The sequence below is a fragment of the Tachysurus fulvidraco genome, chromosome 19, assembly GCF_022655615.1.
Source record: "Tachysurus fulvidraco isolate hzauxx_2018 chromosome 19, HZAU_PFXX_2.0, whole genome shotgun sequence".
Classification (NCBI taxonomy): Eukaryota; Metazoa; Chordata; class Actinopteri; order Siluriformes; family Bagridae; genus Tachysurus; species Tachysurus fulvidraco.
Genome location: NC_062536.1, coordinates 3,970,822 through 3,991,987, shown reverse-complemented (window position 1 = coordinate 3,991,987; position 21,166 = coordinate 3,970,822). Strand labels below are relative to the sequence as shown.

Sequence of the window (21,166 nt, the reverse complement as noted above, 5' to 3'; positions counted from 1 at the left end):
ACATGTGCTATAAAATCTATAAACAACTATAAAGAGCAGTAATAAACTTGAAAAAGTCAGTATTTGACGTTCCAGTGCTTGGTTCAGTAGTCTCTGGAACACTGACATTTCTATAAGCACAAATAGCTCCTCTGAAAACTCTTTTTACAAGCAAAACCTAAGCAGCCTTCATTATGTTTTAAAAAAAAGTGGTTTCTTATGTAATAGGGTTTCTTCCTCTTATGTAAATGCTTTTTTTACTGACTCAGTCATTTAAAAGTCCTAAAATCTCAACATCTAAATATACAATATCCTTTATATTGCTGAAATTTTAACATATTCATATATTCTTCACTCATTTACATAAAGGGTGCCAATACCTCTGAAGCTGGCTGTATATAACCGCAGGCGATAACTGTCTCCGAGTAACTGTGTGTGTGTTTGCTGATGATTCAATACCACACAACATATACATCTTTCTTCAACGTTTTTATATTCCTATTTGCACCTTAATTTGCTTCAGTCTTTACATTTCTAGTTCTTCCTCTAGCCATCAACCATCATCCTTATACCTCGTCTCCATCAGCAGGCACCTGTGTGTACACATGGCTGACCCAACTAGCTCGTTCTGTGTGCTAAATGAAGTGGCTCTTATATACAGGAGATAATTACAAAGCAGTGCTGGGATAGCGTCGGTCAAGTGTGCTCTCAGGAAACACGGCATGAATGAGAGGAGGTGCTGAGACAGGAGGGCGTAGTGACTCACTGCAATCAAGATTTCACAAGGGGACGTGTTTGTATTCCTATTTTCTCTAAAGCCCAGAGAACATGAAAAGGCTAGGGCTGATGAGGTGGATTTGGGGATATATTTGCCATTATTAGCGCTATTGTAGTATTTAAGCCTATACTAAGGTTTTTCTGTAAAAGGTGAATCGATTACAAAAAAACAAAAAAAAAAAGCACTTGTACTTGTACTACAATAAATCAGCAGTACTTCAGCTCAAGATCAACAGATCTTAACAAGGACCTTGGATTTAGTCAAATCTAGCTAGTATTCCATATTATACGATCGTAATAAACCAAACATCAGTTTATTTAACCAATTTCTAGCCAGTTATACTCATTAGCTTACACTTAGAATTCATTTTTAGAACATATGTCTCTACAACAGCAGGTTTCAGTAATCTCATATTTAGCTTATTGTAAACATCCATCCATTTTCCTTAGTGTTTATCATACACAGAGTCACAGTCTATCTCAGAGGACTCAGGGAACGAGGAGGAAAAAGGAGGAAAAAGATGGACAGGGTACCAACCAACCACAAGGACGATCACACATGCTACTTATAATTTAGTGATACCAATCAGCCTACAACATGTCTTTAGACTAGAGACCCCTGGATGAGACCACGGAGGAGACAGGAATCAAACTCCCAGCTGGAAATGTGAGGTAAACCTGCTAGCCTGCTAACCGCTATACCATTTACTGTGAACATGTAATAGGAATTAGTACAAATTTGACTAATGGAATTAAAGTGGCTGTGCAACTGCAAATCTTCAAGCCACAAAGCCTGTAACATATTGATCTTAAGCTTACACCAAGAATCTCATCTTTTTCTCAATCCAGCTAAGAGGGATTAATATCGTTCAATTTCTATAAGAGAGCCCATGATGAGAGGAAAGGGGAAAAAATGCAGTGGACACATCATATCCTATTTTCTTACTGAATACAAGAGCCATGAGCTGTTATTCTAGCCTTTCACAAGAGCTAGGTGAGAGAAATGAATAGTTAGCTCTCCTCCGTCCTAACACTGAAAAGCAGCGAGAGACGTCTGTTTGCTCAGTCAGCTGCCAGCTAGCACGGAAGCTAATGGATAGATTAGCCCTAAGCACTAGTTAGAGCCCTCCTGCTTATCTAAATCACACGGAGCTGTGTAATTATCAATTCAATTAAGAAATAGGACAGAACTGAGGCACATGCAGTGAAATAGAATGCTGTAGATGTCTTTGTTTACAGACTTTTTTAAAGAAGGCAAATAAACAGTGAATACAAATAAAAAACTTACAATGACATTATAAGTGAGGCAAGATAAAAAGAAAAAACACTACATCACAGAACAGGTGTGTGTGTTCCATCCATCCATCCATCCATCCATCCACCCATCCATCCATCCATCCATCTATCCATCCAGTCTCTACACCACTTTTCAAACTGGTTCATGGGGAATATGGAGCCTATCACAGGAGGCTCATCGGAACAGGGCAGGGTACATCCTGGCTAGGATGCCAGTCTATCAAACAGCACACACACACACACACACACACACACACACACACACACACACACACACACACACACACACACTATAAGTTAGAGATGCCAATCTTTGGACTGGGGAGGAAACTGGCATGCGCACACATATACCTGTATGGCAAAGGCGGGAATCAGGGAATCAAAGCCTTACTGTAACCCTAGATATATCCCTGTATGAGTTAAGTTAAACATTCCTAATTTAAATAAATAAATAAATACTATATAGTAATAAACAAAATAAAGTCAGCAGGCTCAGGTACAGTCGGTACAGATTTAATAAGCCCTTGGTGAGTTTAACCAAGGATCTGCTACAGTTGTTGATTCTCTGACTGTCACACTTGCTTCGTTTTAAGCAAAACTCAGCCGTCTCCATTGTGTTCCCATCTGTATTTCCTGTAAATGGCTTTTTTTTCCCTAACTCAGTAATGCAGAAGTCACAAAAAATATGTAAAAGATTCACTATATTATCTATTAATAAATGCGTAGCCTCGAAGGCTCTCACAGGACAGCACTGCATTCTAGATTCATTTCTACTGTGAATAATAAGAAATTGTAAATAATAAGACTGTTTACACAGCAATGCAAAATTCTTAAGCTGCCACATTTTGTTCAACAATTCACATTTTGTCTTGATTTGATGGATTTTCTGACATCCGCAGTCAGACTGACAACATTCCCACAATTTATACCATTCTTTCATGTATAACTCATTTTGCTTTTGATTCCAGGACATAAAAGCCCGCTTACAAATATAGAAGCTTTTTTTCGGTTCCTACAAAGGCAACGGATGATGAACTGAAAAAAAAAATGATACGGATACAACTTTCTTACATTATGTGACATCACTACATGTCATACTGTATAAAGCAGAACCGGTTTTACAAGAAGCAGCAACAGATGTGTGGGTGAGTCGAATCGAATCGGACCGGCCCGGAGACCGGAGAAGGGGATGTTCAATTACAGCTGTGAATCATTCTCCAACACAGAATTACACATTTGGACAAAATGATGGGACCCTTGCAGCACTTAAATGACCTGATCCAGAGATAATTGTAAGTCCTCAATTACCTGCTCAGACTATAATTTGTCACAGACACACACACACACACACACACACACACACACACACACACACACACACACACACACACACACACAGTTAAAGGTACAGTGTTCTGCTGCTAGTCAGCTAGTAGATGAATCAGCTGAGATAAAGAAGAACAGTTTCTACAGATACATTACTGAGAAGTCCAGAGTGCAAAGCCTTATCATAAAACTGCACAATATTTAAATAAAATTTGTGTGTGTGTTTGTGTGTATATGTATGTGTGTGTCTGTGTGTGTCTGTGTGTGTGTGTGTGTGTGAGAGAAAGAAGAGCGTGAGAGAGAAGGAAAGAATATAAAACCCATGCTTAAGCTTGCATAAATCTGCATTCCTTGCATGAATAACTTATTTACACTGAATGAAAAAATCGGAGAGATTGATGAATCTTTTGAATCCATGGGCGGAGATTTATTGGTCAGTTCATAAATTACTTGTCAAATACTGGCATAGGAAAAATGTCTATATTAAAAAAATAATAAACAGCAAAAACACATTTCATGAAAAAGGTTTCCTACTCCTCCAGTTCCTATGTGAGATGTGAGGCCTGATTATTATTATTATTATTATTATTATTATTATTATTATTATTATTATTATTATTATTAGCTGATTTAAAATTTTTTGTATGAAAAAATTGCTTAACCGGTTTAAGTCATCCTTACCCATAAACTGCATGGCGATTGTAGATGCTTCGTTTGACTAATGCTACAGTCATTTTAAATAATAGCCAATTCCAGTGACTAGATATAGGCCTGTCCAGGGACATGCTAACAAAAGCTGAACTTAATGCAAATATGGAGCAACTTGGTGCAGCAATTACCAATGGGAGCAAAGACGGTAGGCTTCTTCTTCATCTCAGTTTAGCCGCAAAAAAAAAGCTAGTAACGTTATCACTATGGCAACCTGTAGTAGGAACATCAACTAACAAATGTATTGAACAGCGACTGGAGACTTGCAGCGATAAATTCTCAATGTGAACGCAGTTTTCTCCTCAACCCTGACATCACATCTGCATGGCTACTAGCATGAGAAGTAAACAAAGTAGCTCATGTCCTTTTCTTCTATATAACATCAGAAGGATTCGGCCGTTTTTATCCACTGTACCTCAGTAGGTCGCAGGTCTACCCATGAACGTAAATGTCCACCTCAAATGATCTGGATTTTAACTTGCCTAAGTTCCCACATACTGTACCACCCCACTTCTACGTTCCTCCACTGGCTCCTGGTAGATGCAGCATCAGATTCATAATACGTAAAACCCTCTTACGTCAAAGCTCTTATCAGTCGTCACACTGCACCTCGCTCCCTCGCTCACATCTACCAGCACTGCTCCACTGGTCCCACCATCTCTCAGGGTAAGACAAAAGATATACAGCAAGACTCTTTTCTGTACGGGCACCAAGGTGGTGGAACAAACCTCCCCTACTGTAGATGTCCGAACAGCTAAACAATTTTAGGTTGATGGTATCCTAACTTTGTAACCTATTGAACCAAATCTAGAAATCAACAATACAGATGGATTCACTTGTTAAACACAACACCGACTATACAATCCATTGTTTTGAGGATAAAGAATTACATAAACACATATTTTACGCTATTATTTTAGCTAAAAAATAACTTAATCAGCCAGAACAAAGAGGCGTCTGCAAATCCCACTGAGATGATGTGAAGTAAAAATCTGTGATGATTATCACTTACTGTGGAATAAATATCTGGACCATGTTAAATGTAGAGTCAAGAGTCAAGAAGCTTTGTCCTTTCGAGCAGATTTAGCTGATACAGTACACAGCGAAACAACAACGTTCCTCCAGGACCCTGGTGCTACATAAAAACAACACGAACAGAAGAGTAAACCTACTGGAACCTAACCTAAAGGGAATGTGTGCAGCCTTGTGCAAAGAGTGCAAGACAAAAGACATGCAAACAGACCATCCAATGCACTACAGTACAGATACATAAAGATAGTCACCAAATACAGTAGTCTACAGTTTAAAGAGCTAGAGAATAGGACATACGGTGAACTGCCATAGTAAATGAAAAGCCGTTGAAATTTTCCTCATCTTTCCCCCCAAACTCTTCATCACAGACCCAAAGTAAAGGCAGTTTTGACAGAGTTGTAATTCTTTGGCATTCAGACCTGGCTAATCTGTACCGACTCCAACAGCCATCCATCACACAGCTGGTCCAAGATTCATTACCAAGCACCAACTGCTGCTCAGGAAACGCTCGGCTTGTCTGTCCTGGCAGCTGCAAAGCTTCAAGACACATTTGTCTCTCTAAACCTTGACACCATCAGAGCTCGAGAAGGAAAGCAAGCGTCTAGTTGAGCTGGAATCAATGTCTGTAGTCAATGTGCAACCATCAACGTGAGATAAATATAGATGTGGTCTTGTTAACAGTGGATTGCGTGCTTAATAGCAGAAGGGAGTAAGAGTCACTGCACGGTTTGTCTCTGGCACAAAGGAGGCATCATCACTCTCAAGCAATCTGCTGTCGATGAAGCTTGCTTGGAATAGTTTCAAGATGTTCTGGGAGCAGGAAAATAAAGTGCCTGTGTGGTTTTATGTTATGGTATAATCGTGCTATACCATGCTCTTATCTCTCACCTCTGATATTTAAAATGCTTTCTGCACTGCTGGAGTAAAGGGGAGATGTAACACTTTTAAGTGCTGCCAGATTCTCTGTTTAATGTGCATAGTTACCCATAAAATCCAAATGATATTCATAGCATTTGTATAAAATAAAAACCAGTCTATTTTTATAACAACTATGTGAATAAGGCTGAAAATAGGATCATTAGACAAACAGCGATAGAGATGATCACCTCCAGAGAGAAAATAAAATCACTTCCACCTTTAGACAGAAAATGGTTTTCTCTTTACATCAGTGACGATTGACCTGTACAGCTGACGTCATCAGCACCCGATCAAGGATGAAGATCTTGGCAGCTAAGTTCACCCATTTATATATATAAATGTTCTAAGCACTTGTTAAAGATATTATGTCAATATTTCACTTAATATGCGCTGGCTAAAGGAGAGAATTAAGCTTGTGACTGCAGCTGCACTGGAGTTAACAGACTACCTGTGGTGCAAGTCCACTAATAACAATAAGCTTCATTTAATGAGAGAAGTGTTCCTACCCTTCTCTGTAATGGCTCATTTGATTCTCAGACTGATGGAGAGTCACCTCCCCGAGCCACATGGAATGACTGGTGAAATGAGCAGACAGCACTGTCTCTGGCCCACAGTGAAGCGGCTGCACTGACTCGTAATTGAGTAGCGGTCATTAGCGCTACATTAGAGCCATCTGACGAGGGCTACGGTCAGTCACATCTCTCCTCTTTGACTAGATAGAAAGACAATTACAGGGAAAAAAAATTGGGAGAAAGAATGAAGGAGTGGTGAAGAAATAAAATGCCGACATGAAAGGCTTTTGTGTAAAGAATTGTTTAGACATGACTACAGCAAGATGTATAAAATCAGTACATTCTGGGATGTGGTTGTTTATGAGAAGTTCTCAAGCAACTCAACCGAAAAATGTTCACATTATCACCTGAAGATCGCAGCCCTCCATCACCAGGAGTCCAAAAGAGATAAAGTGGCTATGATCTCTGAGTGTGAGGAGTATACTCTCTCTCCTGTCAATCACGGGGACACTAGCCGATCGTAGGTGTCACCCAGGGCATGAGCAGCAGTTGGAAAAGCTGTGGCTGACCTGCCGAACGTGTCTCAGAGGAAGCACATGTTAGCCTTCACCTTCTCTGACTGGAGGGAAAATAAATAAATAGTGTTATGTAAATGAATCCTATTAATTTAATTAGAAATGAATGCCCAAAATTCTAAAATAGAATAATATATGAAATAAAATTGTTTTGAAATGTACAGAATGAACACGATTTTAATTAAAATGTGGCAGAAATCCTTGATAATTGATTGTTCAGAAATTCTACTCAGACTGTTCCTACGCTTTAATGCTAAACGTACACCAAGGTTCATGAAATTCATTATTTCTACTCTCTCTTTCCTCTCTCTTTTACTCTCTTTCCAAATCTTAGGTTGTGTTTTCATTCATTCATTCATTCATTCATTCATACATTCATTCATTTTCTACCCCCTATCTGAACTTCTCGGGTCACGGGGAGCCTGTGTCTATCTCAGGCGTCTTTGGCCATCGAGGCAGGATACACCCTGGACAGAGTGTCAACCCATCACAGGGCACAAACACACACTCTCATTCACTCACACACACACACACACACACACACTACGGACAATTTTCCAGAGATGCCAATCAACCTACCATGCATGTCTTTGGACCGGGGGAGGAAACCGGAGTACCCGGAGGAAACCCCTGAGGCACGGGGAGAACATGCAAACTCCACACACACAAGGCGGAGGTGGGAATCGAACCCCCGACCCTGGAGGTGTGAGGCGAACGTGCTAACCACTAAGCCACTGTGCCCCCCTAGGTTGTGGTTTCTTTAGTATAAATTAGTGTGTGGTAAAACATTGCCCTGATGTTGCTGTTGTGTTGCTTCCTAATCACGTAGGAATCAAAGCCAAGCACAAATCAAGCGGTTGCTAAGAAACGGTATGCAAAGAGAGACAGATGTGATTTTATGGTAAGAGAATTATTTGGTGATCGTGTACAGATGACACGACTCTACCGTTCAGTGAGACAGACCGCAAGCCGTATAAAAGAAATGCAGACCTTCAACCCATCCAGCTCACTATTATATTATAGTCAACACAAAAACAACTAGGTTTATATAGGTGGAAACTTTCTATCCACTCGACTCACTAAAAAGTCATTTCTCTATTCGTTAGAAGAGATGCAATCTGATATATTTCACTCTAAGAAGTCAAAGTGCTTATGAAAGGCTTAAATCTTCTCAAGCCATATCACACTGTGCTAATATTCATATTAGAAATAACCCTAATTAAAAAACAGAATAATTATACTTTAGATGATATGGTGTGAATAGTTAAGAGGATGATTATAAGTGTTAATTCATTTAAAGAGACCCTGAACAAGGGCATCATTGTGGCATGACAATTCATTTGATTTTTTTTATTTGTTTAGTGACTAATTGGATGCTTGTTAAATCCTTTGTCTCCGAGTTGTAATCCTCTAGAGTTACAGCTGGCAGACGTGAGCACGCAGTCTGCCTCAGCCGGGACACTGAACACGCAGTCTGCCTCAGCCGGGACACTGAACACGCAGTCTGCCTCAGCCGGGACACTGAACACGCAGTCTGCCTCAGCCAGGACACTGAACACGCAGTCTGCCTCAGCCGGGACACTGAACACGCAGTCTGCCTCAGCCGGGACACTGAACACGCAGTCTGCCTCAGCCGGGACACTGAACACGCAGTCTGCCTCAGCCGGGACACTGAACACGAAAGTGCTCTTGCAGTCAGGAGAGAAAATGAGGAACACGTGAGAGCAAGGACTTCTCTTTCACCATGTTTACCCTTTTTGTAATATATATATATATATATATATATATATATATATATATATATATATATATATATAGATTATGGAAAATTTTATATATATACATGCCCATGCCAAAACCCTCATACAATAAACATGAGCCAGGTTGGTATACAACTGTATAGGATGTCTACAGCTGTGTCCCAGATGGCATACTACAGACTAAGCAGTTAAGCTATGTACTCTACTGTCTAGTGTATAAATCGTAGAAGTAAATCGTTTGATATTAAATGCACCAATGTTAGTTTTATCAGAATACAATGGATTTTTAAAATATCACAAAAAAACATAGGCTAATTGAATAGAGTTTTTAAGTGTCATCAACCATCTTGAAATGTTTTCCTCATCCAGTGGTAGCCCTACCACTATATAGCTGAATGATCACTAATCCCCACAGACACACTCCAACACCAGTGTCTGATCTCACTAATGCTCCTGTAGCTGAATGATCACTAATCCCCACAGACACACTCCAACACCAGTGTCTGATCTCACTAATGCTCCTGTAGCTGAATGATCACTAATCCCCACAGACACACACTCCAACACCAGTGTCTGATCTCACTAATGCTCCTGTAGCTGAATGATCACTAATCCCCACAGACACACTCCAACACCAGTGTCTGATCTCACTAACGCTCCTGTAGCTGAATGATCACTAATCCCCACAGACACACTCCAACACCAGTGTCTGATCTCACTAACGCTCCTGTAGCTGAATGATCACTAATCCCCACAGACACACTTCAACACCAGTGTCTGATCTCACTAATACTCCTGTAGCTGAATGATCACTAATCCCCACAGACACACTCCAACATCAGTGTCTGATCTCACTAATGCTCCTGTAGCTGAATGATCACTAATCCCCACAGACACACTCCAACACCAGTGTCTGATCTCACTAATGCTCCTGTAGCTGAATGATCACTAATCCCCACAGACACACTCTATAACACCAGTGTCTTATCTCACTAATGCTCCTGTAGCTGAATGATCACTAATCACTAACAGACACACTCCAACATCAGTGTCTGATCTCACTAATGCTCCTGTAGCTGAATGCTCACTAATCCCCACACACACACTCCAACATCAGTGTCTGATCTCACTAATGCTCCTGTAGCTGAATGATCACTAATCCCCACAGACACACTATAACACCAGTGTCTGATCTCACTAATGCTCCTGTAGCTGAATGATCACTAATCCCCACAGACACACTCCAGCACCAGTGTCTGATCTCACTAATGCTCCTGTAGCTGAATGATCACTAATCCCCACAGACACACTCCAACACCAGTGTCTGATCTCACTAATGCTCCTGTAGCTGAATGATCACTAATCCCCACACACACACTCCATTATCAGTGTCTGATCTCACTAATGCTCCTGTAGCTGAATGATCACTAATCTCCACAGACACACTCTATAACACCAGTGTCTTATCTCACTAATGTTCCTGTAGCTGAATGATCACTAATCCCCACAGACACACTCCAACATCAGTGTCTGATCTCACTAATGCTCCTGTAGCTGAATGCTCACTAATCCCCACAGACACACTCCAACACTAGTGTCTGATCTCACTAATGCTCCTGTAGCTGAATGATCACTAATCCCCACACACACTCCAACATCAGTGTCTGATCTCACTAATGCTCCTGTAGCTGAATGCTCACTAATCCCCACAGACACACTCCAACACTAGTGTCTGATCTCACTAATGCTCCTGTAGCTGAATGATCACTAATCCCCACACACACTCCAACATCAGTGTCTGATCTCACTAATACTCCTGTAGCTGAATGATCACTAATCCCCACAGACACACTCCAACATCAGTGTCTGATCTCACTAATGCTCCTGTAGCTGAATGATCACTAATCCCCACAGACACACTCCAACACCAGTGTCTGATCTCACTAATGCTCCTGTAGCTGAATGATCACTAATCCCCACAGACACACTCTATAACACCAGTGTCTTATCTCACTAATGCTCCTGTAGCTGAATGATCACTAATCACTAACAGACACACTCCAACATCAGTGTCTGATCTCACTAATGCTCCTGTAGCTGAATGCTCACTAATCCCCACACACACACTCCAACATCAGTGTCTGATCTCACTAATGCTCCTGTAGCTGAATGATCACTAATCCCCACAGACACACTATAACACCAGTGTCTGATCTCACTAATGCTCCTGTAGCTGAATGATCACTAATCCCCACAGACACACTCCAGCACCAGTGTCTGATCTCACTAATGCTCCTGTAGCTGAATGATCACTAATCCCCACAGACACACTCCAACACCAGTGTCTGATCTCACTAATGCTCCTGTAGCTGAATGATCACTAATCCCCACACACACACTCCATTATCAGTGTCTGATCTCACTAATGCTCCTGTAGCTGAATGATCACTAATCTCCACAGACACACTCTATAACACCAGTGTCTTATCTCACTAATGTTCCTGTAGCTGAATGATCACTAATCCCCACAGACACACTCCAACATCAGTGTCTGATCTCACTAATGCTCCTGTAGCTGAATGATCACTAATCCCCACAGACACACTCCAACATCAGTGTCTGATCTCACTAATGCTCCTGTAGCTGAATGCTCACTAATCCCCACAGACACACTCCAACACTAGTGTCTGATCTCACTAATGCTCCTGTAGCTGAATGATCACTAATCCCCACACACACTCCAACATCAGTGTCTGATCTCACTAATGCTCCTGTAGCTGAATGCTCACTAATCCCCACAGACACACTCCAACACTAGTGTCTGATCTCACTAACACTCCTGTAGCTGAATGATCACTAATCCCCACACACACACTCCAACACCAGTGTCTGATCTCACTAATGCTCCTGTAGCTGAATGATCACTAATCCCCACAGACACACTCCAACACCAGTGTCTCATCTCACTAATGCTCCTGTAGCTGAATGATCACTAATCCCCACAGACACACTCCAACATCAGTGTCTGATCTCACTGATGCTCCTGTAGCTGAATGATCACTAATCCCCACAGACACACTCCAACATCAGTGTCTGATCTCACTAATGCTCCTGTAGCTGAATGATCACTAATCCCCACAGACACACTATAACACCAGTGTCTGATCTCACTAATGCTCCTGTAGCTGAATGATCACTAATCCCCACAGACACACTCCAACACCAGTGTCTGATCTCACTAATGCTCCTGTAGCTGAATGATCACTAATCCCCACACACACACTCCATTATCAGTGTCTGATCTCACTAATGCTCCTGTAGCTGAATGATCACTAATCTCCACAGACACACTCTATAACACCAGTGTCTTATCTCACTAATGTTCCTGTAGCTGAATGATCACTAATCCCCACAGACACACTCCAACATCAGTGTCTGATCTCACTAATGCTCCTGTAGCTGAATGATCACTAATCACTAACAGACACACTCCAACATCAGTGTCTGATCTCACTAATGCTCCTGTAGCTGAATGCTCACTAATCCCCACACACACACTCCAACATCAGTGTCTGATCTCACTAATGCTCCTGTAGCTGAATGATCACTAATCCCCACAGACACACTATAACACCAGTGTCTGATCTCACTAATGCTCCTGTAGCTGAATGATCACTAATCCCCACAGACACACTCCAACACCAGTGTCTGATCTCACTAATGCTCCTGTAGCTGAATGATCACTAATCCCCACAGACACACTCCAACACCAGTGTCTGATCTCACTAATGCTCCTGTAGCTGAATGATCACGAATCCCCACAGACACGCTACGACATCTAGTGAGAATCCAATCTCACTAACGCTCCTGTAGCTGAATGATCACTAATCCCCACAGACACACTCCAACACTAGTGTCTGATCTCACTAATGCTCCTGTAGCTGAATGATCACTAATCCCCACACACACTCCAACATCAGTGTCTGATCTCACTAATGCTCCTGTAGCTGAATGATCACTAATCCCCACAGACACACTATGACATCTAATGAGAATCCTCCCTGTAATGGTCAGGTGTGCTATACTGTATATGCTTATAATGTATATGTCATTATGTGTGTTGACACAGGACCAGAGTTATTAGTAATAAACCTGAAGCATGTTGAAGATAAGAGAAATATTACATATGCACTGCATCTCCCACACTTCAAATATGTTCTGTGCTTAGTTCTGACTCTACAAGAGCTAAAGCAGCCAGCTGTGAGATGTGTATTGACATCATGACTACATTACAATACCCTACTGCAGTTTAAATATACTCTGATGCTTGGTTTCTTGGGATGTTCTGAAGCAAAACAAACCATCAGCATCACCTCATATAGCCCTGACATTTGCTTCTCCAACAGCAGAGACAAGAACATGAACAAAAACAGTCCCCTGGCCAAACAACAGCCAAAGGCGTGTCACCTTGACACAAAAGTACAACAGATGCATGAAGCAACTATACAAATGTTCAATAAAACAAAGCTCACATGACACTGAAAAACTCAAGCTCGTTATTCGGTAAAGTTTAATTAATGACACCGATGTTCCTGCTCATCTGTCAACACATCAGTTCCTGTAAATATCAGATGTTCCTCCAGATTATGATGACTCACCCATCTCTCTGGAGATCTGAACGAAAGCCTCCACGCCGCTCTCGCCGTAGTTGCCCTCGGAGGCCACAGTGGACACATAGTTCCACCCCATGGCTGTGACGATGTCCAACATGGCCTGTGCCTGGTAGGAGTCTGGCGGCACCACACGGGAGAAGAAGTCATATCGGGTGTTATCACTCAGCTCTGGAGCTGTAGATGCATAGCTGATCTGAGGAATCTATAAATAATAGAGAACAAAGAAAGAGAGTGTGTGTGAGAGGGAGAGAGAGAAAAATGAGAGTAAAAAAGATGGACAGAGGAAAACAGATGGCACTGAAGACCCCATTTGATCATGATACAGATGGTCAAGGTGATCAAAGTAGCGCTATGAGACTAACTTGGAGCAAATGTCTCAGGCTGTGCGAGCAAGTGGGCGTGCTGATCTCCACTGAGAAGGCTGGATAATGGGGTTTCGGGTGTTTGATGGAGTGATTTATCTAAAGGCAACGTCTAGGCATCGAGCTCAGAAGCATGGAGCTGGAGCGTTCGTTTTATAATGCAGGACCGAGTCTGCATCTCAGACACAGTCGTAGATAAATCCAGACAATTATCTTCACCGTACATGATGTGTTTGTTTTCATCCCAGCTACCACTATGGCAAATCTTCTGTCAAGCCAAAAGTGTTCCTTTTGCACAGAATAGCACCATCTGCCTGGGCAAGATGATGAGTGATGATGTCTAGCACGAGTCTGACACTGAAAAATGTGCCATATTTAAACCGTTCCATTTAATGAGTTATGAAATTGAAAGCTAAGCATCTGATAAAATAATAGAGAATATATGGACAAGGGTGCCTGCATTTTAATGTCTTTTTGTCCTATTTTGAGCCATTGCCAGTTCATGCCCTCTAGTCAGTCCTCCGCTATCAGTAAACAACGACCGACTGGGGAGGATCAATGGCAGCACATGCTTCCTCACACACATGAAGCTAGCCATCTGTTTGAATTGTTGCTCTACAAGGTGACAAAGCAGCTAAATACACTTGAACGAATGCACAAACCTTCCACAGATTCTCATGACTAGCACCAGGTCTACATCACGTACGTAGATCTCATCAGGACTACATACAGACACTGCACATCTTACAATTTCTCTATGAAAGCTGCACACTGCAGTGTTTATGCCTTCAGATTACTGCAGCGTAATCTCCACACCTTTAATCACTGCTGTTCCTCATCACCTGTAAAACCTTTCATTCAAATGCAAAGAGACTTGTCGAGTAAAGCCAGTTTTGTGCTGTAGAGTTTTTTTGTGCTTGATTTTGCTGATGTTGAAATGTTTGGTCTTCGAAGGCATAATGTGACAGACATTAAATCAGCAGCTGATTTAGTACCGGTGTGAGCAAACATAGCTGACGACAAAGTTCTTGCAGAATCTGAAAATTTGGAAAAATTACATTACACACAACTCGCAGGACACACAGAAAAAGAGCAGTATGTTAAGTCTCATCACAGTTATACTGTATCCCAACAGGACTAAAAGGGATATCGCTTGGAAAAGACATAAGGATGAATTACCAGGGCTCTCAAGTTTTGAAGACAGGCAAGTATGACATTTCCACACCCCCTAACCCCCTCTTAAATAAATACATAAACAAACAAACAAACAAACAAACAAAAAAACAATAATAATGGGGGAGGGGGGCATGGTGGCTTAGTGGGTAGCACGGTGGCTTAGTGGGTAGCACGGTGGCTTAGTGGGTAGCACGGTGGCTTAGTGGGTAGCACGGTGGCTTAGTGGGTAGCACGGTGGCTTAATGGGTAGCACGGTGGCTTAATGGGTAGCACGGTGGCTTAATGGGTAGCACGGTGGCTTAATGGGTAGCACGTTTGCCTCACACCTCCAGGGTCGGGGTTCGATTCCCGCCTCCGCCTTGTGTGTGCGGAGTTTGCATGTTCTCCCCGTGCCTCGGGGGTTTCCTCCGGGTACTCCGGTTTCCTCCCGCGGTCCAAAGACATGCATGGTAGGTTGATTGGTATCTCTGGAAAATTGTCCATAGTGTGTGAGTGAATGAGTGTGTGTGTGTGTGTGCCCTGCGATGGGTTGGCACTCCGTCCAGGGTCTATCCTGCCTCGATGCCCGATGACGCCTGAGATAGACACAGGCTCCCCGTGACCCGAGAAGTTCGGATAAGCGGTAGTAAATGAGTGAGAGAGAGTGAGTAATAATGGGGGGAGTTGTTGTGTTTGGTAAGGATCACTGACCTCAATTTAACCAAATACAAAGTATTTGTTTAATTTCTATTTATAATGTGTGCGAGTGCGAGAGAGAGAGAGAGAGAGAGAGAGAGAGAGAGAGAGAGAGAGATATTATGAATGGTGGTGTTTGTTGTGTGTTTGTTGCCTTTTTGGACTTCTTTATCATGTGTAATGTTGCTCCCATTTAAAACAGTTCAGCACAAGCCCAGACATTTTTATGAGTCATGAGTCATGATTGAGGACAATGTCCCGTCCAGAGACGAGCTGTTTCGTGTTGAGGTTTTGTTCAAACCGACCATCAAAAATACCCTCTAATGAATATGTTTTTTTTTTTCATTAGTTGTTGTGTTAAATCTTACTCAGATTGTGCTATTTTCTGATTGGCTATTGTGTAGCCTCTTTTTTTTTGATTGGCTGATAAGTGTCAGGCTCGACTAAGAACTGAGATGCTCTTGATTGGAGACAGCGGTGTGGACTGATACGTTTTGGGCGCTGCGGCTTATTAAATATACGATAAAGAGTCAAAATGTTTTTCTGCGTGAGAAATACGATGTGTGGCCGTGGGAGAGCGTGATAAAAGACCCAAATACGTGTCTGTCACTCTCAATGCGTGACACTTGACAGCCCTGAATTACAGCTCACATATATTGCTAGCTAATTAGCATGTAAACACTCTGTTCATTCACTTTCTTTACTATTATCACAACTATTTAATGATTTGCAGCCAAAGAGCTGTGTGACTGCACACCCACTGCAACACAAGGTAGTCATTTCATTTAATCGTAGGTCTAGAATTTTTAGCATGTCATCTGACACGAAGCACACGGTATTGCAAAGTCTGTTACCGAATTCTGTCGAGATTTTGAATTATTTTATTTAAATGCCGCTGAAATCTCACAGCATAAAAGTGGCTAAAAGATTTAAAAAATGTCTTTCTTGCTCGAGCTCAGAATGTAACCTTTCTAATATTCGTTCCAGCTGAACAGTAGTGGACAATCCGTCCCCTGACACAGCAACAAAACATAATGGTAGATGAATAGATGAGGACTGCGAGGGAGGACACACAGTCTGATTGGAAATGCTTGAAACTTGAAAAGGAAAAGAGACAAAAGAGATTTTAAATGGGATCAAACACGACATATACAGTATATTAAAAAAAAACGCTACTTGTTTTTTCCCTTAATATTCTAAGTAAAGCCAGCTCTAAAACTCAACATCTCATGAAAGTAATGAAAACGTGTGTGTGTGTGTGTGTGTGTGTGTGTGTGTGTGTGTGTGTGTGTGTGTGTGTGTGTGTGTGCACCCGTGTCACATCCCAAGCTAATTGAAGCACCTAGGTATATCCTGCTGATAGATAGAGCTCCAGCAGCGATAATTAACCCCACTACAGACCTACACCGTGCACCAGCTGCATTATGCAAACACCAGAACCTTCGAGTGAACCTCGAGTCATTCACACAAACTACACACATTTATTATTGCTAGCAAATATGCTGTTATTCCCAACTCTACTAGCGTGTGGGTTTTATCTACCCTATAATGATGTGTTTATGCGTTCTATCCTTTTTCACCATTAAGTAAGAAAATAATGTTTATAAGTGAAAAGATCATTGACTAGAGTATTTCAATTATTTGAGAGGATCAGTGACTATAGAAGACACTATGGCACACTACAGCAGATTTTCAGATACGGAGAAAGTTACAGGAAGTCATTCTTGCCTTCTGCTACCCTCTACAAAGCAACAGTGGACGCTGGAGACGATGGACATGTCTACTGAGTTTGTACACCCAGCTACTGCTCTGCATACTGCACAGAACTGTACATAATACGACTACACATTTTTACACACACACACACACACACACACACACACACACACACTGCCACTAATTATAACTACTATACACTTTATTACACACGCACTGTTATGACACTACATCTCACACCGCTAATGTACAGTTTCTAAACCTGGTCATTTCTCACGGTTAATCTCTATAGAATAATCACAGACTGGAAAGTCTTTTTTTTTTTTTTAGTTTTTATTTCTGATTTGTAGCATGTGAGTTTTCCCTGTTGCTCTTGTGGCTGTTGGACACCAAATGTCTCTTTAATAAAATACTCCTTAACATAGATAGAAGCCGTAGAAGATAGACGTCATATTGTCACATACAGTACACATTACAGTACAGTGAAATTCTTTCTTTGTGTATCACACAGGAGGTTGGTGTCAGAGCACAGGTGCCCTACAACTGCCCTACCTAAACATTACCCTACTCTACCCTACTCAAACCCAACCGTAAACAAACCCTACACAAACACTACTCAAACACCACCCTAAACAAACCCTACACAAACACCACCCTAAACAAACACTACACAAACACTACTCAAACCCAACCCTAAACAAACCCTACACAAACACCACCCTAAACAAACACTACACAAACACTACTCAAACCCAACCCTAAACAAACCCTACACAAACACCACCCTAAACAAACCCTACACAAACACTACTCAAACACCACCCTAAACAAACCCTACACAAACACTACTCAAACACCACCCTACACAAACCCTACTCAAACCCAACCCTAAACAAACCCTACACAAACACTACTCAAACACCACCCTACACAAACCCTACTCAAACCCAACCCTAAACAAACCCTACACAAACACTACTCAAACACCACCCTACACAAACACCACCCTACACAAACCCTACACAAACACCACCCTACACAAACACTACTCAAACACCACCCTAAACAAACACTACACAAACACTACTCAAACACCACCCTAAACAAACACTACACAAACACTACTCAAACACCACCCTAAACAAACACTACACAAACACTACTCAAACACCACCCTACACAAACACCACCCTACACAAACACTACTCAAACCCAACCCTAAAAAACACTACACAAACACTACTCAAACACCACCCTAAACAAACACTACACAAACACTACTCAAACACCACCCTACACAAACACCACCCTACACAAACACCACCCTACACAAACACTACACAAACACTGCCCTACACAAACCCTACACAAACACCACCCTACACAAACACTACTCAAACACCACCCTAAACAAACACTACACAAACACTACTCAAACACCACCCTACACAAACACTACACAAACACTACCCTACACAAACCCTACACAAACACCACCCTACACAAACACCACCCTACACAAACACTACACAAACACCACCCTACACAAACACTACTCAAACACCACCCTAAACAAACACTACACAAACACTACACAAACACTACCCTACACAAACACCACCCTACACAAACACTACACAAACACCACCTTACACAAACACTACTCAAACACCACCCTAAACCCAACCCTAAAAAACACTACACAAACACTACTCGAACACCACCCTAAACAAACACTACACAAACACTACACAAACACCACCCTACACAAACACTACACAAACACCACCCTACACAAACACTACTCAAACACCACCCTACACAAACACCACCCTACACAAACCCTACCCTACTCATATCCTACTTAAAACCTACACAGACACTAAACTACTCAACACCTACCCTTCTCAAACCCTACTCTAACCCTACCCCACTCAGCCCCTACCCTATCCCTACCCTACTCAAACCTTATTCAAAACCTACTCAGACCCTACCATACTCAAACCCTACCCTAACCCTACTCAGCCCCTACCCTAACCCTACCCCACTCAGCCCCTACCCTAACCCTACCCCACTCAGCCCCTACCCTATCCCTACCCTACTCAGCCCCTACCCTATCCCTACCCTACTCAGCCCCTACCCTAACCCTACTCAAACCTTATCCAAAACCTACTCAGACCCTACCATACTCGAACCCTACCCTAACCCTACCCCACTCAGCCCCTACCCTAACCCTACCCTACTCAGCCCCTACCCTAACCCTACCCTACTCAGCCCCTACCCTAACCCTACCCTACTCAGCCCCCACCCTAACCCTACCCTACTCAGCCCCTAACCTAACCCTACCCTACTCAGCCCCTAACCTAACCCTACCCTACTCAAACCTTATCCAAAACCTACTCAGACCCTACCATACTCGAACCCTACCCTAACCCTACCCCACTCAGCCCCTACCCTAACCCTACCCCACTCAGCCCCTACTCTAACCCTACCCTACTCAGCCCCTACCCTAACCCTACCCTACTCAAACCTCATCCAAAACCTACTCAGACCCTACCATACTCAAACCCTACCCTACTCAGCCCCTACCCTAACCCTACCCTACTCAGCCCCTACCCTAACCCTACCCTACTCAGCCCCTACCCTAACCCTACCCCACTCAGCCCCTACCCTAACCCTACCCTACTCAGCCCCAACCCTAACCCTACCCTACTCAGCCCCTACCCTAACCCTACCCTACTCAGCCCCTACCCTAACCCTACCCTACTCAAACCTCATCCAAAACCTACTCAGACCCTACCATACTCAAACCCTACCCTACTCAGCCCCTACCCTAACCCTACCCTACTCAGCCCCTACCCTAACCCTACCCTACTCAGCCCCTACCCTAACCCTACCCTACTCAAACCTCATCCAAAACCTACTCAGACCCTACCATACTCAAACCCTACCCTACTCAGCCCCTACCCTAACCCTACTCAGCCCCAACCCTAACCCTACCCTACTCAGCCCCTACCCTAACCCTACCCTACTCAGCCCCTACCCTACTCAAACCTTATCCAAATCCTACTCTAACCTCTTTTCAAACTCTTCTCTCCTTAATTGTACTTAACAGAACATAATCTATTAAAATCAAACTTTACTCGTCTTAACACTACTCAAATCAACACTACTTGTTTCTACTCTACTCAACTCTGACCTAAACCTATGACCTATTTAAACCATACTATACTCTGCTCGACTCTATGCTCTACAACACTGAATTTATTGTGTAAAATCCCTCCAAACATTATTTGTAGAAATTGTCAGAATATTTAAAAAATGCATCATTAAACTACACAGCATGTTTGCTAGCCAGGGAAATGTCTGTAATTCTTGCAAATGAGTCAAGATTCCCAGAGTGATACTCACCATGTGCTTTGGATTGAGTTCAACTTAAGCCAGCGTTTGTGGCAGAAAAAAATGAATGAGGACAAAATCATGGATGTGTACAAGCATGACTAAAGCCTCATGCTGCATATCTGTATAGACTCAAGTTTCAAATTAAGTGACAGTGGGAGATATTGCACAAAAAGTACTATAAATTATTAATGTAATCTACCAAGGAGATCAGACACACACAATCAGACACAGTCAGACACGCTTGTGTAGATAACCAGTGAGTACAAGCGTCCATTTCAC

The 21,166-nt window shown here is 42.3% G+C and overlaps 1 protein-coding gene across 3 annotated transcripts in view; it reads right to left on the bottom strand.

Annotated features, from left to right (window-relative positions):
• Positions 1–21,166, bottom strand: part of grm8a (glutamate receptor, metabotropic 8a) — a 209,382-nt gene that overhangs the window by 101,778 nt on the left and 86,438 nt on the right. For all 3 annotated transcript variants that reach the window (XM_027150998.2, XM_027150999.2, XM_047803831.1), the window contains one exon: positions 13,542–13,758. In XM_027150998.2, coding sequence (XP_027006799.1) covers positions 13,542–13,758 — 217 coding nt within the window. The remainder of the gene's footprint in view (positions 1–13,541; positions 13,759–21,166) is intronic.